Source organism: Polypterus senegalus, chromosome 8 (assembly GCF_016835505.1).
Source record: "Polypterus senegalus isolate Bchr_013 chromosome 8, ASM1683550v1, whole genome shotgun sequence".
Lineage (NCBI taxonomy): Eukaryota > Metazoa > Chordata > Cladistia > Polypteriformes > Polypteridae > Polypterus > Polypterus senegalus.
The window spans coordinates 157733944-157754222 of NC_053161.1; the positions used below are offsets into that span (position 1 = coordinate 157733944).

The 20279-nt window shown below is 42.9% G+C and overlaps 1 protein-coding gene across 1 annotated transcript in view; it reads right to left on the reverse strand.

The window, feature by feature from the left end:
- The window catches only part of LOC120533174 (gastrula zinc finger protein XlCGF26.1-like), a 42119-nt gene extending 27449 nt beyond the window's left edge, over window positions 1–14670 (reverse strand). Inside the window, exons 1-2 of the mRNA XM_039759906.1 lie at window positions 14601–14670; window positions 3447–3981 (exon numbers count right to left, since the gene is read on the reverse strand). Coding sequence (XP_039615840.1) covers window positions 3447–3948 — 502 coding nt within the window. The 5' untranslated portion in view covers window positions 3949–3981; window positions 14601–14670. The remainder of the gene's footprint in view (window positions 1–3446; window positions 3982–14600) is intronic.
- Window positions 14671–20279: the final 5609 nt, after the last annotated feature.

Genomic DNA, 20279 nt, shown 5'->3' on the forward strand with positions numbered 1-20279 from the left:
CTGGTAAAGGTTATAAAGCCATTTCTAAAGCTTTGGGACTCCAGTGAACCACAGTGAGAGCCATTATCCACAAATGGCAAAAACATGGAACAGTGGTGAACCTTCCCAGGAGTGGCCGGCCGACCAAAATTACCCCAAGAGCGCAGAGACGACTCATCCGAGAGGTCACAAAAGACCCCAGGACAACGTCTAAAGAACTGCAGGCCTCACTTGCCTCAATTAAGGTCAGTGTTCACGACTCCACCATAAGAAAGAGACTGGGCAAAACGGCCTGCATGGCAGATTTCCAAGACGCAAACCACTGTTAAGCAAAAGAACATTAGGGCTCGTCTCAATTTTGCTAAAAACATCTCAATGATTGCCAAGACTTTTGGGAAAATACCTTGTGGACTGATGAGACAAAAGTTGATCTTTTGGAAGGCAAATTTCCGTTACATCTGGCGTAAAAGGAACACAGCATTTCAGAAAAAGAACATTATACCAACAGTAAAATATGGTGGTGGTAGTGTGATGGTCTGGGGTTGTTTTGCTGCTTCAGGACCTGGAAGGCTTGCTGTGATAGATGGAACCATGAATTCTACTGTCTACCAAAAATCCTGAAGGAGAATGTCCGCCATCTGTTCGTCAACTCAAGCTGAAGCGATCTTGGGTGCTGCAACAGGACAATGACCCAAAACACACCAGCAAATCCACCTCTGAATGGCTGAAGAAAAACAAAATGAAGACTTTGGAGTGGCCTAGTCAAAGTCCTGACCTGAATCCAATGGAGATGCTATGGCATGACCTTAAAAAGGCGGTTCATGCTAGAAAACCCTCAAATAAAGCTGAATTACAACAATTCTGCAAAGATGAGTGGGCCAAAATTCCTCCAGAGCGCTGTAAAAGACTCATTGCAAGTTATCGCAAACGCTTGATTGCAGTTATTGCTGCTAAGGGTGGCCCAACCAGTTATTAGGTTCAGGGGGCAATTACTTTTTCACACAGGGCCATGTAGGTTTGGATTTTTTTCTCCTAAATAATAAAACCATCATTTAAAAACTGCATTTTGTGTTTACTTGTGTTATATTTGACTAATGGTTAAATGTGTTTGATGATCAGAAACATTTTGTGTGACAAACATGCAAAAGAATAAGAAATCAGGAAGGGGGCAAATAGTTTTTCACACCACTGTATAAAACATCTTATTAAACAGCATACTTTAAATGGTGGATTCACTCCCACCCGAGATTCTTAAAAAGCCCAGAGAATTTGTTTTGGTTCCTCAGTAAATAAAAATACTGTAATTAAAAATTAAGTACTTTAAATAACTATGCTAAATCGACAAATAGTAATTTATTTGAATTGAAATCACTTTAGCGCAAACTAACAACTCATTTTATTAATAAGGACTGAACTGAACACGAGTGAATTAAACAAAATACAAAGCACTTCAAACAAAAAAAACACATACTGATATTTACCTTAATAAATACACACTGAAATAACTATTAGTATCAGAAATAACCATCCAAAGCTTACTTGCTGAATGATTTTGAAAAAAGAAACACACGAGAACATTCGACTTCTAATCTGTGCCCACCAAATACAAGCATGCGCAGTGACGAATCATTCAAAATTGAATGTAAATAACCATCAAGTATCAGTATACGCTATGTAGCAACTTGGCTGTAAAAATTAGTGAAATGTATTCTTTAAGATATACTGGTAATTTTCAGTAGAACATAAGGTAAGTTTTCTTTTTTTCAGAAAAGGTATTTTAGTTTCATGATTTACAGTATTTTTATTGTTAAATTTATGGACATTTTTTACAGTGTATAAAAAAAAAAATCCTGGAAAGGAAAAGCCTGATGAACTCCATCCAGGTGCCTAATAAAAATGAGCCGCCTCACTCCATAAGTGGCCAGAGTTGGGAGGAGAGGAGTGGAGGGAGAAGGGACTGAATGGTGTTAGAGGCGTTGTGTTGTGCTTACTGGTAAAAACTGCAAATCAATGTGTGGCAAAACTGGTCTCCTGCCTGTCTGTGTCTGGGTTAGGAGGGCGGGTACGCTCCCTAGTGGTTCACAGTATGTTCATGTTAACGAGTGATAACTTAAAATTAAACACACCATTTTTTAAATTTTTGTAATATTTAAATATGAATTTAAAGTCTCGTTTCAGCTAATTTCAATGGTAGAATCTAAGGTCCTGTTTTTCAGATAAAAACACTCACTTCAGTACTTGGTATTGGCTTGTGCTGTTAATCAAGTGGATCCCTGAACTGGCTCTTAAAAAACTGCATTTGTGCACCTTAGTCTATACAATGGGAAGAGTACACACTGCATAAGAGGGCTTGTGCAATGTACAGGTAGATATAAAAGTATTATTCTGAAAATATCCATAAATATAAAAAAATAATGCTAATAAACTGATGAAAAAAAAAAAAAAAAAGCACTCACCGTTCTCCACTGTCACTGATATTTCAAGCTACTCGAGTGAGTGTGATGGTGGTCATCTTTTTTTATTTGTAAGTGTTTTACTGACCTTCCCCTTTGATGCCCGAACAGACACATAACTACCTACTGCTGGGTAAATTCCTCTCACCAAAAAGGACAATTTACAACCGTTTAGGAAACCAATTTAAATTGAATCATCCATCTGGATGATCTGACCATGCATTGCACCCAATGCTAACTGGGTTAGGCTCAAGCCCACCTCCCTCCACCAGAACCTGGTCTGGATTAAGCAGGTTAGAAAAAGCATGAGAGAGACAGGGGATGATTAGGGGGCCAGAACGGGCAGTTTAGCAAAGGCGTCTCTTTTTAAAAGTTGCCCAGGGACCTTTGATGACCACAGAGAGTCAGGACATCAGTTTTACATGTCACTTGAAGGATGGCGTCCTTTTTACAGCACTGTGTCCCCGCCACTGCACTGAGACATTGGGGTCCACACACAGACCACAGGGTGAGCCTCACCAACACCTCTTCCAGCAGGAACCCAAGGGACTGAGTATAAAGACCACCTGGCTGGAGTGCACTTCAGACTCTTCAGGCTTTAACTTGCCAAACTACCCCCTAAATGCCACTCCAAGTCATTGAAATGTCCATCACCCCACTTGGAGAATTCTGGGTAAAAGCTGTAAACAGCTTTCTTTGTGTGTTTTCATATCTGCCCGCTCTCAGTCATACTGCATTCATGCTGGCGTGTTTACTTGGTATAATTTTGGTAAACCGTAACACTGCAGTTCACATTTAAAGAGGCAATAAATCACACTCTGTGAACACCTTGTCCTTATCAAAACTGGCGGTTATGTAACTATTTAAAAGGAACTTAACCGTTTAGCCACAAACTCATTAATCAGTGCCAAGTCTGCATGCATTCAATAAAAACAACCAACAAAACAAGACAGCAACCCGTTCAGGTAAGTCACATCACCCAGGCCTCATACTGACTTCTTCTTCAACACCTACCTTCTACTGTATGATCTGAACTGGATGATTGCTTAAAGGGCTTAATTTCAGATTTCATAAATTCAGACTTTACATGGATAGAAGGATTCAGTTTTGACGAACAGTATCCTAGTCCCGTTTGCTCTTCATCTGGACATACATAATGAGAAGATGACTCTGGCTTAACATCTTCTTCCTTAATTATCTTTATAGCCTCGACTTTCTGCAAGTCAAATCTTGGTTCAAATTCATCTTTAATGTCTACTGACTCCCAGTCACAACCCTCCTCCTTTTTAATGCTGGGCCACTCCTGCTGATGGTACGCTGACTCCCATTCACAATCCTCTTCTTTAACGCACACATTTCCTTTCGCCGTGTTATTCATGATGAGGTTGTCTTTGCTTATTGAAGGATTCGCCACGTCCGCGTGTTTCTGTACCTCATCTGCGCCGGGTTCCCTGCGTTCAGATTTCATCTTATTAGGCTCTGTAGCAACTGGTCTCCTTTCCTCCATATTGCACATCTGTTATGGGAAATTCAAGTTTCCTTTTTTGATCTGTGAACAGAGTAGAATATATTCAGAATTGTCACCAAAAACGCATGAACACATTTGAGTTAACATTGATCCAATTCTTGCCCAGCACATTCATGTGCTTCTGACAATATGGAGTTCAAAAGTGGACACAGAATGGGAAGTGTGGACTAACAAGTGGGCTTTGCAATTTAATCATAACCTTGTACTGTACACAGTCGGGGCACTCGGTAACATTACAGCCTTTTATTACTGTATGCTGTTAGTATCGCTCAATGTTACATACTTACTGGATTTATGCTTTCATGTTGTTTTTGTTACTTGGAAATATTCTCTTCAATGTATTTTTGTGAACACTGCCTCTTTAAATGTGAGTCTATTCTGTGTATTCTGTGGATGGTACCCCCTAAGGGCCAGGGCAAAACCAACCATCAAATAAAACAAAATGCAAAAAATAATAAAACTTCAAATTTAACAAAAACAAGAAAAAATAAAATACCTATGACCACAAGTTAATATATAACACTCAAGAGTTTTGAAACAATCGAAGGTTTTCCATGCATGTCTGTGCATGAAACAGTTAATATCATAAATACTCATTCAATATTAAGTGAGGTGCAATTAAAATGTGAATTGTCTTGAATGTTTATTTATGTAATGCTTTGCGCACTCGTCCACCATAACCTATCATCTAATGGTGGAGGAGCGAATGCTTTAGTTTCGTCAAAAATTTCGATCTCCAGTTTTCAACAGATCTTGACATTTTAGGGTCCCCTGATACTGAAAACATCGATAATTCCATGACGGGTGTCTGTCTGTGTGTCAGTTTCTTGAGGGTGGTCAAGAGCTAAAATAGCTGGACGGAAAAATGCCAGACTTGAAACTTAAACCTGTTCTGAGATGACGATGTGCTGATTAGTTTTTGAGCCAAATTGTGCAAGAGAAAAAGGCAACACTCTAGACCAGGGGTGCCCACAATTATTTGGCTTGCGAGCTACTTTTAAAATGACCAGGTCAAAATGATCTACCTACATTAAAAATTATTTTTTATATATATATATATATATATATATATATATATATATATATATATATATATATATATATATATATATATATATATGTGGCTTGTACCTCCTCCAGACCGCGAGGGGGCGTCCGTCCTGGTTACGCTGTGTCACACACGTGTGCATGGGAGGCAGCTGAAGGGCTTAGAAAATACTGATTATACATCTGCCCAGGGGAGCGGGGTGCGCTGGCGCTCTTTCTGAGTTCTCTGCAGGTCTTACCCGGGAAATCCCACCAGGAGCCGCCATTTCCAGGAAGGACACATCACTTCCGGCCCCCAAGGATGATGTCACTTCCAGTTCCGGCCCAACGGACGACATTACTTCCGCCCTCTGTACTATAAAGCCCACTGCCTTTGCTCTGGCAGGCAGTTCTGTTTTGGACTCTGTTGTATAACTTGATTTACAATGCCTCGAATACTTTTGCAGCCAGGAAACCGCATTAAATGGGTGGCTGCCCCAAACCTTTCCACGCCTCTCGTCTCTACTTATTACAGCTGGTGGCCTCGGGTAGGGGGCATGGAAGCCCAGCCCTGTAGGGGCCCGTGGCCACCGCCAGGCCGCGCCCGCTGCCTGAACAGCCCTGGAGTCCAGCACTTCCGCCACACCAGGAAGTGCTGGGGGGAAGACGACAGGGGACACCCGGACAGGTTCCAGGTGCGCAGCCGGCACTTCCGCCACACAAGGGTGTGTCTGCGGAGGAGTGCCGGGAAGCACCTGGAGCCCATCCGGGTTTCCATAAAAGGGGGCCGCCTCCCAGCAGTCGGCGAGAGTCAGGAGGAAGGAAGACAAAGCTGGCGAGAGGACAGGAGGTGGCCAGAAAAGGACTGTGTGGCCTGGACTTTGGGGGATCGGTGCTGGAGGCACTGGGGTGTGACTGCACGGTAGACTTTTGTAAATATTAGTGTAAATAAATGGTGTGTTGGGTGAAAACAAAGATGTCCATCTGTCTGTGTCCGGGCCAGCGTTCACAATATATATATATATATATATATATATATATATATATATATATATATATAATATATATTTAAGGAACACTTTTTAATCAGAGAATTGCATCAAATCAATTAAACTCCTGGGATATTGATCTGGTCAGTTAAGTAGCAGAGGGGGTTGTTAATCAGTTTCAGCTGCTGTGGTGTTAATGAAATTAACAACAGATGCACTAGAGGGGCAACAATGAGATGACCCCCAAAACAGGAATGGTTTAACAGGTGGAGGCCACTGACATTTTTCCCTCCTCATCTTTTCTGACTGTTTCTTCACTAGTTTCGCATTTGGCTACAGTCAGTGTCACTACTGGTAGCATGAGGCGATACCTGGACCCTACAGAGGTTGCACAGGTAGTCCAACTTCTCCATGATGGCACGTCAATACGTGTCATTGCCAGAAGGTTTGCTGTGTCTCCCTGCACAGTCTCAAGGGCATGGAGGAGATACCAGGAGACAGGCAGTTACTCTAGGAGAGATGGACAGGGCTGCAGAGGGTCCTTAACCCATCAGCAGGACCGGTATCTGTTCCTTTGGGCAAGGAGGAACAGAATGAGCACTGCCAGAGCCCTACAAAATGACCTCCAGAAGGCCACTGCTGTGAATGTCTCCGACCAAACAATCAGAAACAGACTTCATGAGGGTGGCCTGAGGGCTTGATGTCCTCTAGTAGGCCCTGTGCTCAGTAACCGGCACTGTGGAGCAAGATTTCCATTTGCCGTAGAATACCAGAATTGGCAGGTCCACCACTGGCACACTGTGCTTTTCACAGATGAGAGCAGGTTCACCCTGAGCACATGTGACAGACGTCTGGAGAAGCTGTGGAGAATGTTATGCTGCCTGTAACATTGTTCAGCATGACCAGTTTGGAGGTGGGTCAGAGATGGTTTGGTTAGGCATATCCATGGAGGGACACACAGACCTCTGCAGGCTAGACACTGGTAACTTGGCTGCCATTAGGTATCAGGATGAAATCCTTGGACCCATTGTCAGACCCTATGCTGGTACAGTGGCTCCTGGTGCACGACAATTCCTGGCCTCATGTGGCGAGAGTATGCAAGCAGTTCCTGGAGGATGAAGGAATTGATACCATTGACTGTCCCCCACACTCTCCTGAACTAAATCCAATAGAACACCTCTGGGACATTATGTTTCAATCCACCCAATGCCACCAGGGTGCACCTCAGACTGTCCAGGAGCTCAGTGATGCCCTGGTCCAGATCTGGAAGGAGATTCCCCAGGACACCATCCATCTTCTCATTAGGAGCATTCAAACAAGCATGTGGGGGCCATACAAACTACTGAGTATGGTTCTGAGTTGCTGCAATGAAATTTCGGCAAAATGGACTTGCCTGCCATATCATTTTTTCAGTTTGGTTTTCGGGGTGTCTTTGAATTCAGCCCTCTGTATTTTGATAATTTTCATTTCCATCAAACGATGTGGCATCCTTTCATTCCTAACACATTGCTCAGTCCATATCAGCACAGATATCCAGCAGGATTTTTTTCCCATTGAGATTTGATATGTTTTCAAAAGTGTTCCTTTAATATTTTTGAGCAGTTTATATATATACACTGAGTATCAGAGGTGGGTAGTAACGAGTTACATTTACTCCGTTACATTTGCTTGAGTAACTTTTTAAAAGAATTGTACTTCTAAGAGTAGTTTTACTGCACCATACTTTTTACTTTTACTTGAGTACATTTGTGGAGAAGAAATGCTACTCTTACTCTGCTATATTGGACAACACTTAACTCGTTACTTTTTTTCCATTAGATAAAGTCTGACAGACAATTTTCAATCTGCTCTGTGTAGTGTATGCTGTCAAGTTGCGCACAAGCCTTCCATTGCGTCTCCAGCTCTGACGTGAGGTTTTGGATGTTCCCCAAATCAAGGCGCTGCAGCTTTGAGGCCAGATGTTGCATTTTACATTTGAAAGCATTAACTGAGCTAATCATATTGACCATATTGGTTTTCTCTTTTCCTTGCAGCTGTAAATTAAGCTCATTCAACATGTTGGTCAGATCGGAAAAAAAATGCAAAGTCTAGCGGCCATTGATCGTTATTAAGTTGTTTGTATTCTGCATGTTTAATAACAAATAGAAACTCCTTTTTCTCCGGCCAGGGTTCTTGAAATCTCAGCAGGGATTTCTCCCTAGCCATCTGCCTCAATGAAGGCCTCTTTTATCATCTCTCCATCTTGGAAGGACTTCTTAAGCTTAATGATCGAGTGACTCACCCAGAACGATGCTTCAGTGTGTCTGCCTTTGCTATTGAATTCAGCCGAGTGAAAAATGACCGCTGTCCGATTAAGTGCGATTTTAGTTCCCTCTCCTTTCTCTTTCTCAGATTGCTTTTCAGAAGGAAGTCAGTTTCGTAGTTTTTATGAACAGTTCGAAAGTGCCTTTCCACATTTTCCTTCTTTGGAATAGCAATGATAGACTGACAGATCAGACAAACGCACTTCGATTGTGACATTGTGAGAGAAAAAAATCCTCTTCCAATTCCACATCCAGCCCATACCCTCCCCAAACAATTTTTTTAAAATCCCTTCTTTAGTCGATATAAATTGGAAGGCTAACTAGATCACAGCCGGCGTTTTGCATTTGATCGTGCGTGTGGGATGACCAGCGTGTTAGAAGAAAAGAGATCTTAGACTGGCCGCCCTGTTTGTCAATCAAGTGGCTAATGCCATAGGCAGGATATATGATAGACTAACATTTAAAAAAAATTTTTTTTTGAATGCAATGCGATGTCCCGGTCGATCGTGATCGACGCATTGGGCACCCCTGCTCTAGAGGAACCCTCAAATATCATAATTCTGCAATTAATTATGAATTCTTCTCATCATTTGCTACCGTAATTACTTATTTTATGAGCAGAAAGATCAGCATCAGAATGATAAATAATTACTGAAATGTTAGAGACTAGTTCAGGGAACTTGGTCCCCAGGATGCAAAGCCTACTGACACTCATGTCCGAATTTCTTTTGCTAATGAAAAATCAGATTTCAGTCTGAAGCCTGGAATTAGCTAAAAGTCAAAATTGAGTTGAATACTGAAGGAAGTTTGAAATTTGGCGAGTACTGGTTTCTTCAAGTTATTAGATATCCTTGATGGCCATGTCAGTTACGGACTCTTACAATTTGTGCTGCAGATTGGCTTTCATTTCTTAAGGCAATTACAGACTGTGTTTACTTCATTGATAATATTTTTCCACGTTCATTCAGTAACTTAACATTTTAACCAATCTTCCTATTGTGAGAGATGCCATGGGTACTGGCATCCCAGCCAGAGCTGTATTGGGATCATTACCTGTCTGGGATGCCAATGGCAGGAAGGACAGGGAAAGACAACTTGGTCTGGTCATTCTCTGCCCCCAAAACGCTAGGTGGCAGTTACAGTACCACTATGGACTCCCACATGGAACGGTGGGTTCTGCGTGTACCTCCAGGGGGCGCTGAGGCCCTACTTTGTCAGGTTCCAACCTCACCCGGAAGTACTCCCGAGCCACAGTTTCAGGCCGCTGCAAGCGCTCTCAGGTTTTATATAAAAGGAGCTGCCTGCCTCAACTCTGGGAGTCAGAGTAGGGTGGGTGAAGACAAAGCTTGCTGGAGGAGCAGAGGAGAGAGGACAGAGAAGTGTGGAGAATTAAACTCTGGTTTTGGTGTGGGGAACTGTTTTCTTTATGTTTCTGTTCCTTTTTTCCTTGTGTTTGTTAATATGTAAATGTACAGGGGCAGGTAAGAGTCATTCTGTGAGTATCCTTCAAATACATTTCTGTTTATTGCAGGATTATTGTGGAGTGTGTATTATAATGTGGATCGATTGAGGGGTTACTATTTACCTGAGTTCCCAATTTATTTTAGTAAGGCCTATAGTTTTGTGTATATCTACTGTTTTATGTGGGTTATGTGACTCAGTCCCACTTTCCACAATATAAAAGTAAGCCTGATGGATTACACTGTGATGCTTAATTCTAGTGATAATATTTAAGAATGCCACAGTTGAATAACGTAACGTTCACTCAGGGTCTCAACCCTAGCTTAAATGTAGTGACATGGGTTGTGGTCTTTCTGTTACCTTGATTGTGTAAATGATGTTTGTTGTGGAACTGTGGGAACCCGCTAACCAACTGCAGGGTCATGGGGGTCTGCTGGGCAGGGCAAGCCGGAAACAAACCCCAGGCTGGGCACCAGCCCACCGCCGAGAACACTGCAAACTCCAAGCAGGGAGGACCGGAAACGAACCGGGGAGAACTCAAACTCAAGCAACTGCGAACCGGGTCAGCAGCGCTACCCACTGCGCCACCGTGCTGCCATTGTTGTGTTTTTGTTTAGTAATTATGTTCTGTTATATATTTTTTTCACTAGTGTGTTTAGTTATGTGTCCTATCCCCTTTATATAGAGTGTGAACGCTGGCCCGGACAGAGACAGACGGACAACATAGTTCCACCCAACACACTGTTTATTTACAACTATATACAAATTATTTTCGTGCACTCACAACCCCAGTGCCTCCAGCACTGATTCCCCAATGTCCAGGCCACACAGTCCTGTGCCTCTCTTTCTCCTGGCCGCCTCCAGTCCTCACTCCAGCTCCATCCTCTTCCACCCAACTTCTGCCAATGACTGAAGGGAGGCGGCCCCTTCTATAGGAACCCAGATGGGCTCCAGCTGCTTCCCGGCAATCAGTCCTAGCCACACCCCAGTGTGGCGGAAGTGCCGCTGCGCGGAAGCCGTCCGGGTGTCCCCTGTCGTCTTTCCCCCAGCAATTCCTGGTGTGGCGGAAGTGCTGGGCTCCAGGGTTCCTCAGGCACTTGGGCGCCGCCTGGCGGTGGCCACGGGCCCCTACAGGGTTGGGCTTCCAAGCCCTCTACCCGTGGCCCCCAACATAACCAGGACGGATGCCCCCTTGCGGTCTGGAGGAGGCACAAGCCCTCCTCTGTTCCTCCTGGGCGTCCCAGCCAGGCTCCTGCCACAGCCGGGGACCACACGGGATATTCCAACATCGGGGCGCCACCTAGCGGTGGCCACGGGTCCCTACAGGGCTGGGCTTCCAAGCCCTGTACCCGAGGCCCCCAACATAACCAGGACGGACGCCCCCTTGCGGTCTGGAGGAGGCACAAGCCCTCCTCTGGTCCTCCTGGGCCCGGCCGGGGACCACAAGAGTTTCAAGGGGCAGGACCACCCTGATGGTCAGCTGGAGAAAACCCCTATTTTCTATGTTAGGTCTGGCGCTAGATGTGTTTGTCAAACCATAGCAGAATGGAAAAAGGAGAAAGATTGGCCAAGGTAGCAGCTGAACTCACCATATCTGCAAAACACCCATAAAAGCACCAGTGCAGTTAACTGGCTGCCAAAATGAGGCAAGCTTGTGATACTTCAGAAATGTGAAACTGTACCGAGTAGTCATGATGGAGTCGTGTGAGCCGTCATCCTCTTCAATTCCAAATCATATAAGCTGACATAGTCAAGGTGATGAGATCTAGAAACTGCAGTCATTAGGTGTGACGTGCTCTCCTGCCCTGCACTTTGTAGTGTGATGCTGGCCTACTGCTTTTCATTTGCTTTTATTGAGCTGAATACCAGCAAATCTTTCATTCGTTTATTCTCTTGCAAAACATGTCAGCAACGAGCTTCACACGAGGTACCCCCTAAAGTGTAACCAGAAATTCCAGGGAACAGAAAGAAGATCTTTTCCCTTGCATGGGGAAACAGTAACTTGGAAACCTCACCTTGAACGTTAGCGAATCCACATTAAACCGGCATCATTATTCACAGTGCCCTCTCTTTTCAATAATCATAGCACTGTGATTTGTTTCATTGTATTCTCATGAAGTGGAACTCTACCAGAATTCTCAACAGAGAAGAGCCCAAAAACTGAACATCTTATTGACTCAAACATATCTCCAGTGTGAAACTAAATTCACATTTTTTAAGGGGTGGGGTTGATTTGTTTTTGATCTTATGTTTGTAAAAATGGATTTATTTGTAAGGAATGTTGTGTGATTTTAATAAAATCAATAATATCAAAAAAAAAATTCACATTTAACAGCAACAGCTAACGCTTTGTACACTCTAATGGATGGCGTCCCAGCCAGAGTGGACTCCCTTGCTGTACCTGGCTGGGAGACCCAGGAGGCAAATATAATAATAATAATAATAATAATAATAATAATAATAATACATTTTCTTGCCTTTCTAAGCACTCAAGGGCAAACAATAAATAAAAAAACACATTATAAACAAAACTTAAAACATCAGAAAATACAGAAAATATAAAAAATGAAAACCAACCAAAGCCACTGTAATCATAAAGAAAAAGCCATTTTAAACAGATGGGTTTTAAGTTTACATCTGAAAGTTAGGAGACCTGAGTTCACTTCCCGGGTCCTCTCTGCTTGGAGTTTCCATGTTCTCTGCGTGGGTTTCCTCCATCAGTCCAAAGACATGCAGGTTAGGTGGATTGGGGATTCTAAATTGTCCCTGGTGTGTGTGTGCCCTGTGGTGGGCTGGCACCCTGCCCGGGGTTTGTTTCCTGCCTTGCGCCCTGTGTTGGCTGGGATTGGCTCCAGCAGACCTCCGTGACCCTATAGTTAGGATATAGCGGGTTGGATAATGGATGGATGGATGAAGTTGAAAATGATTCGATATTTCTGAGCTCAGTAGGTAGTGAGTTCCAGAGCTTGGGAGCAGACCGGCTGAATGCTCAGTTCCCCATGGTGGTTTGACGGGCGAGAGGGACGGTCAGATGGATGGAGGAAGAGGATCTAAGGTTACGGGAGGGAATGGCAACATGAAGAAGGTCGGACAGATATGGAGGGGCGAGGTTATGAATGGCCTTAAATGTTAACAGCAGAATTATAAAATCAATTTGAAACTTAATCGGGAGCCAATGAAGCTGCTGCAAGAGCGGAGTAATATGGTGAATAGATGGGGTTCGAGTAATGAAACGAGCAGCAGAATTCTGGACTGGCTGAAGCTAATGGAGAGATTTATTACAGAGACCACAGAGGATTGAAATGCAAGTCGAGACGAGAAATAACAAGACTGTGATCAAGAATGGCAGTGGTATGGGGAGTGAGGGGGCGGATGCAATTATTATGTAGGTGGAAGTAAGCAGACCGAGTGGCGTTATTAATGTGAGTTTGGAAAGATAGAGTACTGTCAAGGATGACACCCAGACTCTTGACCTAAGGTGAAGGGGAAACAAAGGAGTTATCAATAGCAAGTGAAAGACTAACGGACTTGGACAATGATGATTGTGTACTAATTAGGAGAACCTCAGTCTTGTCACTGTTTAATTTAAGAAAATTTGAAGAAAAACCAGGATTTAATTTCAGCAATGCAGTCAATAAGCAAAGATGGTGGAAAAGAAGAGGTGGGTTTACTAGTAAGGTAGAGCTGGGTGTCATCAGCATAACAGTGAAAATTAATGCATGAAAAGAGGCAGGAATGTCCCTGCCTACACAAGGATCTGGACATAGGCTGCCATCTGAAGATCTGCAGGTTGACATGGAGGAATATGACAAAGTTGAGAGGCAAACTTGAAGGCGGGACACGGGGAGATGAACTGCTCAATCTACCTGCTCCCCCAGACTGCTAGGTGGCAGCAATCCTGGAATCAGGTTGGAATCAGGTACACCATTGGACACCTGCAAGGCATGCTGGGAGTTGTACTGCCACAGAGCAGCCATGTTGGGGACTCTAGGTCCCACCAGGGGGTGTTACTAGGACCTGTGCATCTTGGTTTTTGGGACTTCCTCCGTCGGGGTATTCCCTGGCACCACAGGTACTCTGGGGACCAAAATAAAAGGAGCCACTTGGCCTTATCTAGGTGAGTCACATGGAAGGGGGGCAGCGCTTACCTGGCAGTGTGCAGGAGAGGAAAAAGGGAGACAAGATGCCTTGTTAAGGTATTATTGTTAAAATTTGAACCCAGGACTTGTGGTTGTGGTGTCTGAGTTTTGGGGTGCTGCACCGACCCCTACTGGTCATAGCACATGCATACATTCTTATATCTATTTGCGGCAATTCAGAGATACAGAGAGTGTAAGAGTCAGCCATTCAAGTAACAGTTTCACTGTATTCAACACATGTGACTATAAATTTGAACTTGAACCATGGCATGTGCGTCCAATTGGAGGTGACGTGGAGGTCATACGGGACCGAACGGCGCGGGCAGCGTGTCTGGACGATTGAAATACCGACAATGTGTGTGATGCTATTGTTAGATATTGAGAGAAAAGATCAGACGAGCGGGTAGTCACGACGATCCAGAAAATGTATAGTCCACCACACAGCGTGACGTCACTGTTAGGGAGCCTTTAACAGACCCTCGGAACGGCAAACCAATCCTAAACAAATTAGTGCGGGCTGAAAACAGAGCGAAAACCAAGATTCTGAGCACTCAGCTGAGAGTCGAGTAAAGCAGTGGGTACCGTACGACACAGCTGAGACTAGGAGGAACCTTCGCAAGCTGCTCCGGTGCTGCTGCTGTATCGGCGCGTTTCTAGTCTATTCATAACTTTCAGTTATTTTGTATGCGCCGTGCTGTTACCAGTGCATGCTCCCAACCTACCTTCTCAAGAGCTCGACAGCGCGACAACGTCAGCCTCTCGATTTACCAACAGAAATGCGTCGTTCTTTTTCGTCGCTCTTACATGACGTCATCAATTCCACTTTGGTGTTCTTATTTTACAGTGCTTTTCTCAGACGTGAGATCGCGACCCGAAATGGGCCCTAGAGGTAATTACTTTGGGGTCGCTAAACATTCTTGGTGTACATACTGATTTTAATTTATTTTATTAGTAATGGCATATGGAATTTTGATAGTAATAGTGGTAGGAGTACATTGTCAAATGTACGGCACAGGTCAATGTCGAAATGCAAAAATATCCAAAAACTGTTTTTTTCCACTTCAATCAGTGTCTAATGTGAGCGACTGTTTTCATTATTAAAAGTCAGATAGCTCTCCCGAAGCCCTAAGCATAAGTAAGCGGAGCTCTAGAGGTCCGCAGCGACTCTCTATTGGCTCCCGTTGCAGTCAGCTTCACGTACTTCGAGCGTGAGGGCGGAGTCTCTGGGCTGCAGATATTACTGTTTTTCGATTTGCGTCGGGCTGCTCTTGTCCGGAGTCTTTCAAGTTGAAGTTTGTGAGTGAGACATTCCTTTACGATGAAAACTAAATTCGTTTTAAGTATAATAACTATTTTAAAATTCGAAAAGATTCATTTGGGAGCAGGGTAAATTTCGCATAAATGTTATTTTTTCTTCAGAAAAAGGACCGCTCACACATGGAATAAAGCAGTATGGTAGATTAGAACTTTGAAACCTCGACTTATTTTAATTTTCTGGAGAATCCAAGTGACTAAGATTGGTGAGCTTGTTGAACTGGTTCTCGTCCACAATTCTGTAATGCTCGACGACAATAAAATGAAAGGCAGAGAACTGAGGAGACCTTCAGTACCAGCTGTGGGAGGTAAGTGTGGCATCGCCGCGATCAAACGTTTTTGAAAGAAAAAAAATCAAGTATATAGATTCACAAGAATTCCGTCAATACCTTAATATTTAAAATAAATGACCAAGAAAGTAAAAACGTACGAAAACCCCAATGTCTTCAAATCCAAAGTTCACGGTCTTAAATGACAAAACATAAATAAAGAGACTGAAAATTCAGAAAACTAAGACGGTCAAAAGGTTGTAGAACTACACAAAACGGGAGCTGAAGAACTCAGATATGAAAGTAAAGTAATGGCATAGCATTCATTTGCAGGGCGGCATGGTGGCGCAGTAGTAGCGCTGCTGCCTCGCAGTACGGAGACCTGGGTCCGCTTCCCGGGTCCTCCCTACGTGGAGTTTGCATGTTCATCCCCGTGTCTGCGTGGGTTTCGTCCCACAGTCCAAAGACATGTAGGTTAGGTGCATTGGCGATCTTAAATTGTCCCTAGTGTGTGCTTGGTGGCTCTGTGTGTTTGTGCCCTGCCCAGGATTTGTTCCTGCCTTGCGCCCTGTGCTGGCTTGAATTGGCTACAGCAGACCCCCTTGACCCTGTGTTGCAATAAAACGGGTTGGACAATGACTGACTGACTGTTGTGCTTGTGATGAAAATACAGGTTAGTCCTGAAGAAGATGATTGGAAAAATGACTCAGGAAATAAACCTCCAAGGGTCCACATTCAGTTAAAATGCAAAGTCACAGAAGCAATGTCAGAAACGTCACAGTCCTTCAGACCTCAGCCATCTGGCCACCTGTCCCCTTCAGGGCATTGTAGACTATTAGAAAAGCTTGCTTGGCAAGCAAAGAAGATGTCAGAATCCTTTATTCTTTGCATTTGTCTTTAAATTGCAGATTTCCTAGTATTTCTGATATTTCTCCATTGGAGTGGAAGAAGAGCAGTGGCAGCAATTACCTCAACATCCATCTTCCAACCCACTGAATCCAAACACAGGGTCATGGGGGTCTGCTGGAGCCAATCCCAGCCAACACAGGGCACAAGGCAGGGATCAATCCCGGGCAGGGTGCCAACCCACCGCAGGACACACACAAACACACCCACACACCAAGTACACACTAGGGCCAATTCACCTAACCTGCATGTCTTTCGACTGTGGGAGAAACCCACACAGACACAGGGAGAACATGCAAACTCCACGCAGGGAGGACCCGGAAAGTGAACCCGGGTCTCCTAACTGTGAGGCAGCAGTGATACCACTGTGCCACCATGCTGCCCATTACCTCAACATGGTAGCAAAAAGAGCAATAACAGAGGAGGGTCAATAAAGGTTGGTAATTATTGTATGACATATTTTTGTACTAATGACTAACCACAGAGATGCAGGCTGCACATCTAATCAGCAGCTCTAGTCAGGGTATGCTAAACTGAAGTAGTGAGTCTTCAGTCTGGATTTGAAAGCTGAGACCGAAGGGGCATCTCTTATAGTAGCAGGCTGATTATTATGCAACTTTGGGACTCTGTAACAAGCTCAACCCCCCACTGTTAACTTTATTAATCCTTGGAATTGTAACTATTCTGGCATCGTATTGTACTGCATGGTCCAGTCTTTAAGTAATAAGCTCAGATAAGCATTATAGCCTCAGCTATTTAAGGTTTTATTTGTAAGAAGAAGGATTTTGAAATCAGCTTGAAACTTAACTGGACTTTGTAGCTCGAGTAGTGACTGTTCTACAAGCATTTTGATTTTTCCCTCCGACCCTGCCCTGATTAAGCACATGAAGAAGATACAGTGACGCGCAAAAGTATTCAACCCCCTTGAACATCACCATACTTTTCTGCATGACAAATGATTTGTACAAATATGTATCCATTCACTATTTTTAATGTGAACTCTTATCTTTTGTTTCTTGTTTTCCTGGTCCTCGAGTCCATGAGGTGATGAGACGGGCGACAACCATCTAAGAGAAACACATGAAGGCAGTTGGATCCATTATTCTACATGCCGGCGTAAACGACATAAGGCACCGAGAGTCGGAGGTTCTCAAGTCTGACTTCACAGCACTAGCTGAAGACACGAAGGAGAGGACCCCATCGGCAAAAATCTTCATCTCGGGTCCACTACCTCTCGTCAGACGATCGAATGAATACTACAGTCGTCTGCTGGGTCTAAACAACTGGCTGAAAGGCTTCTGCGAGACTCAAGACATCGGGTTGTTTGACAACTGGGATCTTTTTTGGGAAAGGCCGCATTTCTTCAAGCGGGAAGGACTGCATCCGAATAGATTTGGTGCCCGGGTCCTCTCCGAAAACCTCGCTAAGGTAATTCGTCTATCTTGACTGTCTACTTCTACTTTAAACCCCTTCCGTAATGCTACTGCTTTGATAGGACATAATGACTTAACACAGTCTTCCATTAAAGTGCACAACATTAATAATCTAATAACCAATCTTAATGCACATAAAAAATCTAGGTATAAACACCAATAATTTAATTGCAATTACTACATTAGATCAACAATGCATTAAAACTATAAAAATGGATTGTAGATTACATAAAAAATACACAGAGAGCGGCGTTAACAAAAATAACTTAGTTTTTGTTCCGAATACCAATAACGCGAATAAAATTCAGTTCTGCCCTCCGAAACATTAAATATGGCACTATTAAATGTTAGAGCTTTAACTAACAAGACATTTTTTATAAACGATCTTATTAGTGATAGAAACATTGATTTTATTGCAGTGAAACGTGGCTTAACTCAGACGGCGGGCTGTTTTAATCGAATCTGCGCCTCCGGATTACAGTTTTACTCGTGCAGACCGCCAGGGGAAAAAGGGAGGCGGATTGGCAAACATTTACTCGAGCCCAAATGTAAAGATGTTAGTTTTGGTAAATTTAAGTCCTTTGAGTATCTCGCCGTTGTTATTCATGGAGATTCTCACGTTCTGGTATTATCCATGTATAGACCTCTTAAATATAACACATCTTTCTTTGAGGAATTCTCTGACTTAATGTCAATTTTAATTACAAACTATGACACACTCTTAATAGTCGGCGACTTTAACTTTCATATCGACAATCAGTGTGACCAAAAGTAAAAATTCATGAACCTCCTGGACTCTTTTTATTTGAGACAGCTTGTTAATCAGCCTACACATAAAGCAGGTCATACGTTAGACTTAGTGATTACTAAAGGACTTAAAGTTGATATAAAGCAGGTCATTGATATTGGTCTATCAGACCATTTCCTTCTACTATTTAATATAGAAATAAAGATAGAAAACACTCATGAGAAGCATTTTGTTAAAAAACGCTTCTTTGACTCATCAGCAGCTTTAAAACTTACAACTATTCTAAGCAATCAGTCCGTTTATAATGCCAACTATAATAGCGAGGATAATGTAAATAGTAAAGTGGAAAACTTTAATTCTAAAGTAAGAGCTGCTGTTGATATAGTTGCACCTGAAAAGAAAGTTAAAAAATCTTCTAGTATTCCATGGAAGACCCAAAGAGTGTCTGATTTAAAAGAACATGTCGTAGAGCTGAGCATACATGGAGGAAAACTAAACTAACTATCCATTATGAGATATTGAAGGTTAAAATAACAGAATACAATAACACAGTCCGTCTTGAGAGGCTGCTATTTCTCTAATTATAAATAACAATGCTAGTAATCCCAGAGTCTTATTTTCTACAATTGATCGTCTGTTAAACCCAGGTAACACAAAGGAATGCCCCCAGAATACTTCCAGTGAAACCTGTGAGAACATTGCTGTATTTTTCAATCAAAAAATTAATGATATTAGAGATAACATAGTATATCTCCCCAACACTGCAGAACCTCCAAAGCCCCGGTACTCCATTATAAACAAATTAAATGCTTTCACCAGGATAGATTTACCTGAATTACATAGTATAATCTCTCAACTGAAACCCTCCACCTGCGTCCTTGACCCAATACCAACAAGGTTTTTCAAAGAAGTATCAGGCGTGCTAATTGACAATATTCTGACATAGTAAATTCATCATTAGATACGGGGTCTTCCAGACTGTCTTAAGACTGCTGTAGTTAAACCCCTGCTCAAGAAAAATAATCTTGACCCCTCTGCCTTTGAAAATATTAGACCCATCTCTAACCTGCCCTTCTTAAGTAAAAGTCTAGAGAAGGCAGTCATTATGCAGTTAACTGACCACCTCAATAAACATGCTATTCTTGATAAATTTCAGTCAGGTTTAGAACAAATCACAGCACAGAAACTGCACTCGTTAAAGTAGTAAATGACTTGCGGTAAATGCAGACAGAGGCCATTTATCTGTTCTCATCCTCTTAGATCTGAGTGCCGCATTTGACACCATTGATCATAATATTCTTAGAAATCGCCTTAGTCAATGGGTGGGCCTCTTTGGTAGTGTCTTAAATTGGTTTGAATCCTACTTGGCAGGAGAAAATTCTTTGTGAGTTGTGGTAATCAAATCTCAAAGACACATGATATCATATGGGTGTTCCACAAGGCTCTATCCTGGGTCCGCTGCTCTTCTCAATCTACATGCTTCCGTTAGGTCAGATTATCTCAGGTTACAACGTGAGCTACCACAGCTATGCTGATGACACACAGCTGTACTTATCAATAGCACCTGATGACTCCGACTCGATACACTAACACAATGTCTTACTGGTATTTCTGAATGGATGAATAGTAATTTTCTCAAACTAAATAGAGAAAACTGAAATTTTAGTAATTGGCAATAATGGATTCAATGAGGTTATCAGAAATAAACTTGATACATTAGGATTAAAAGTT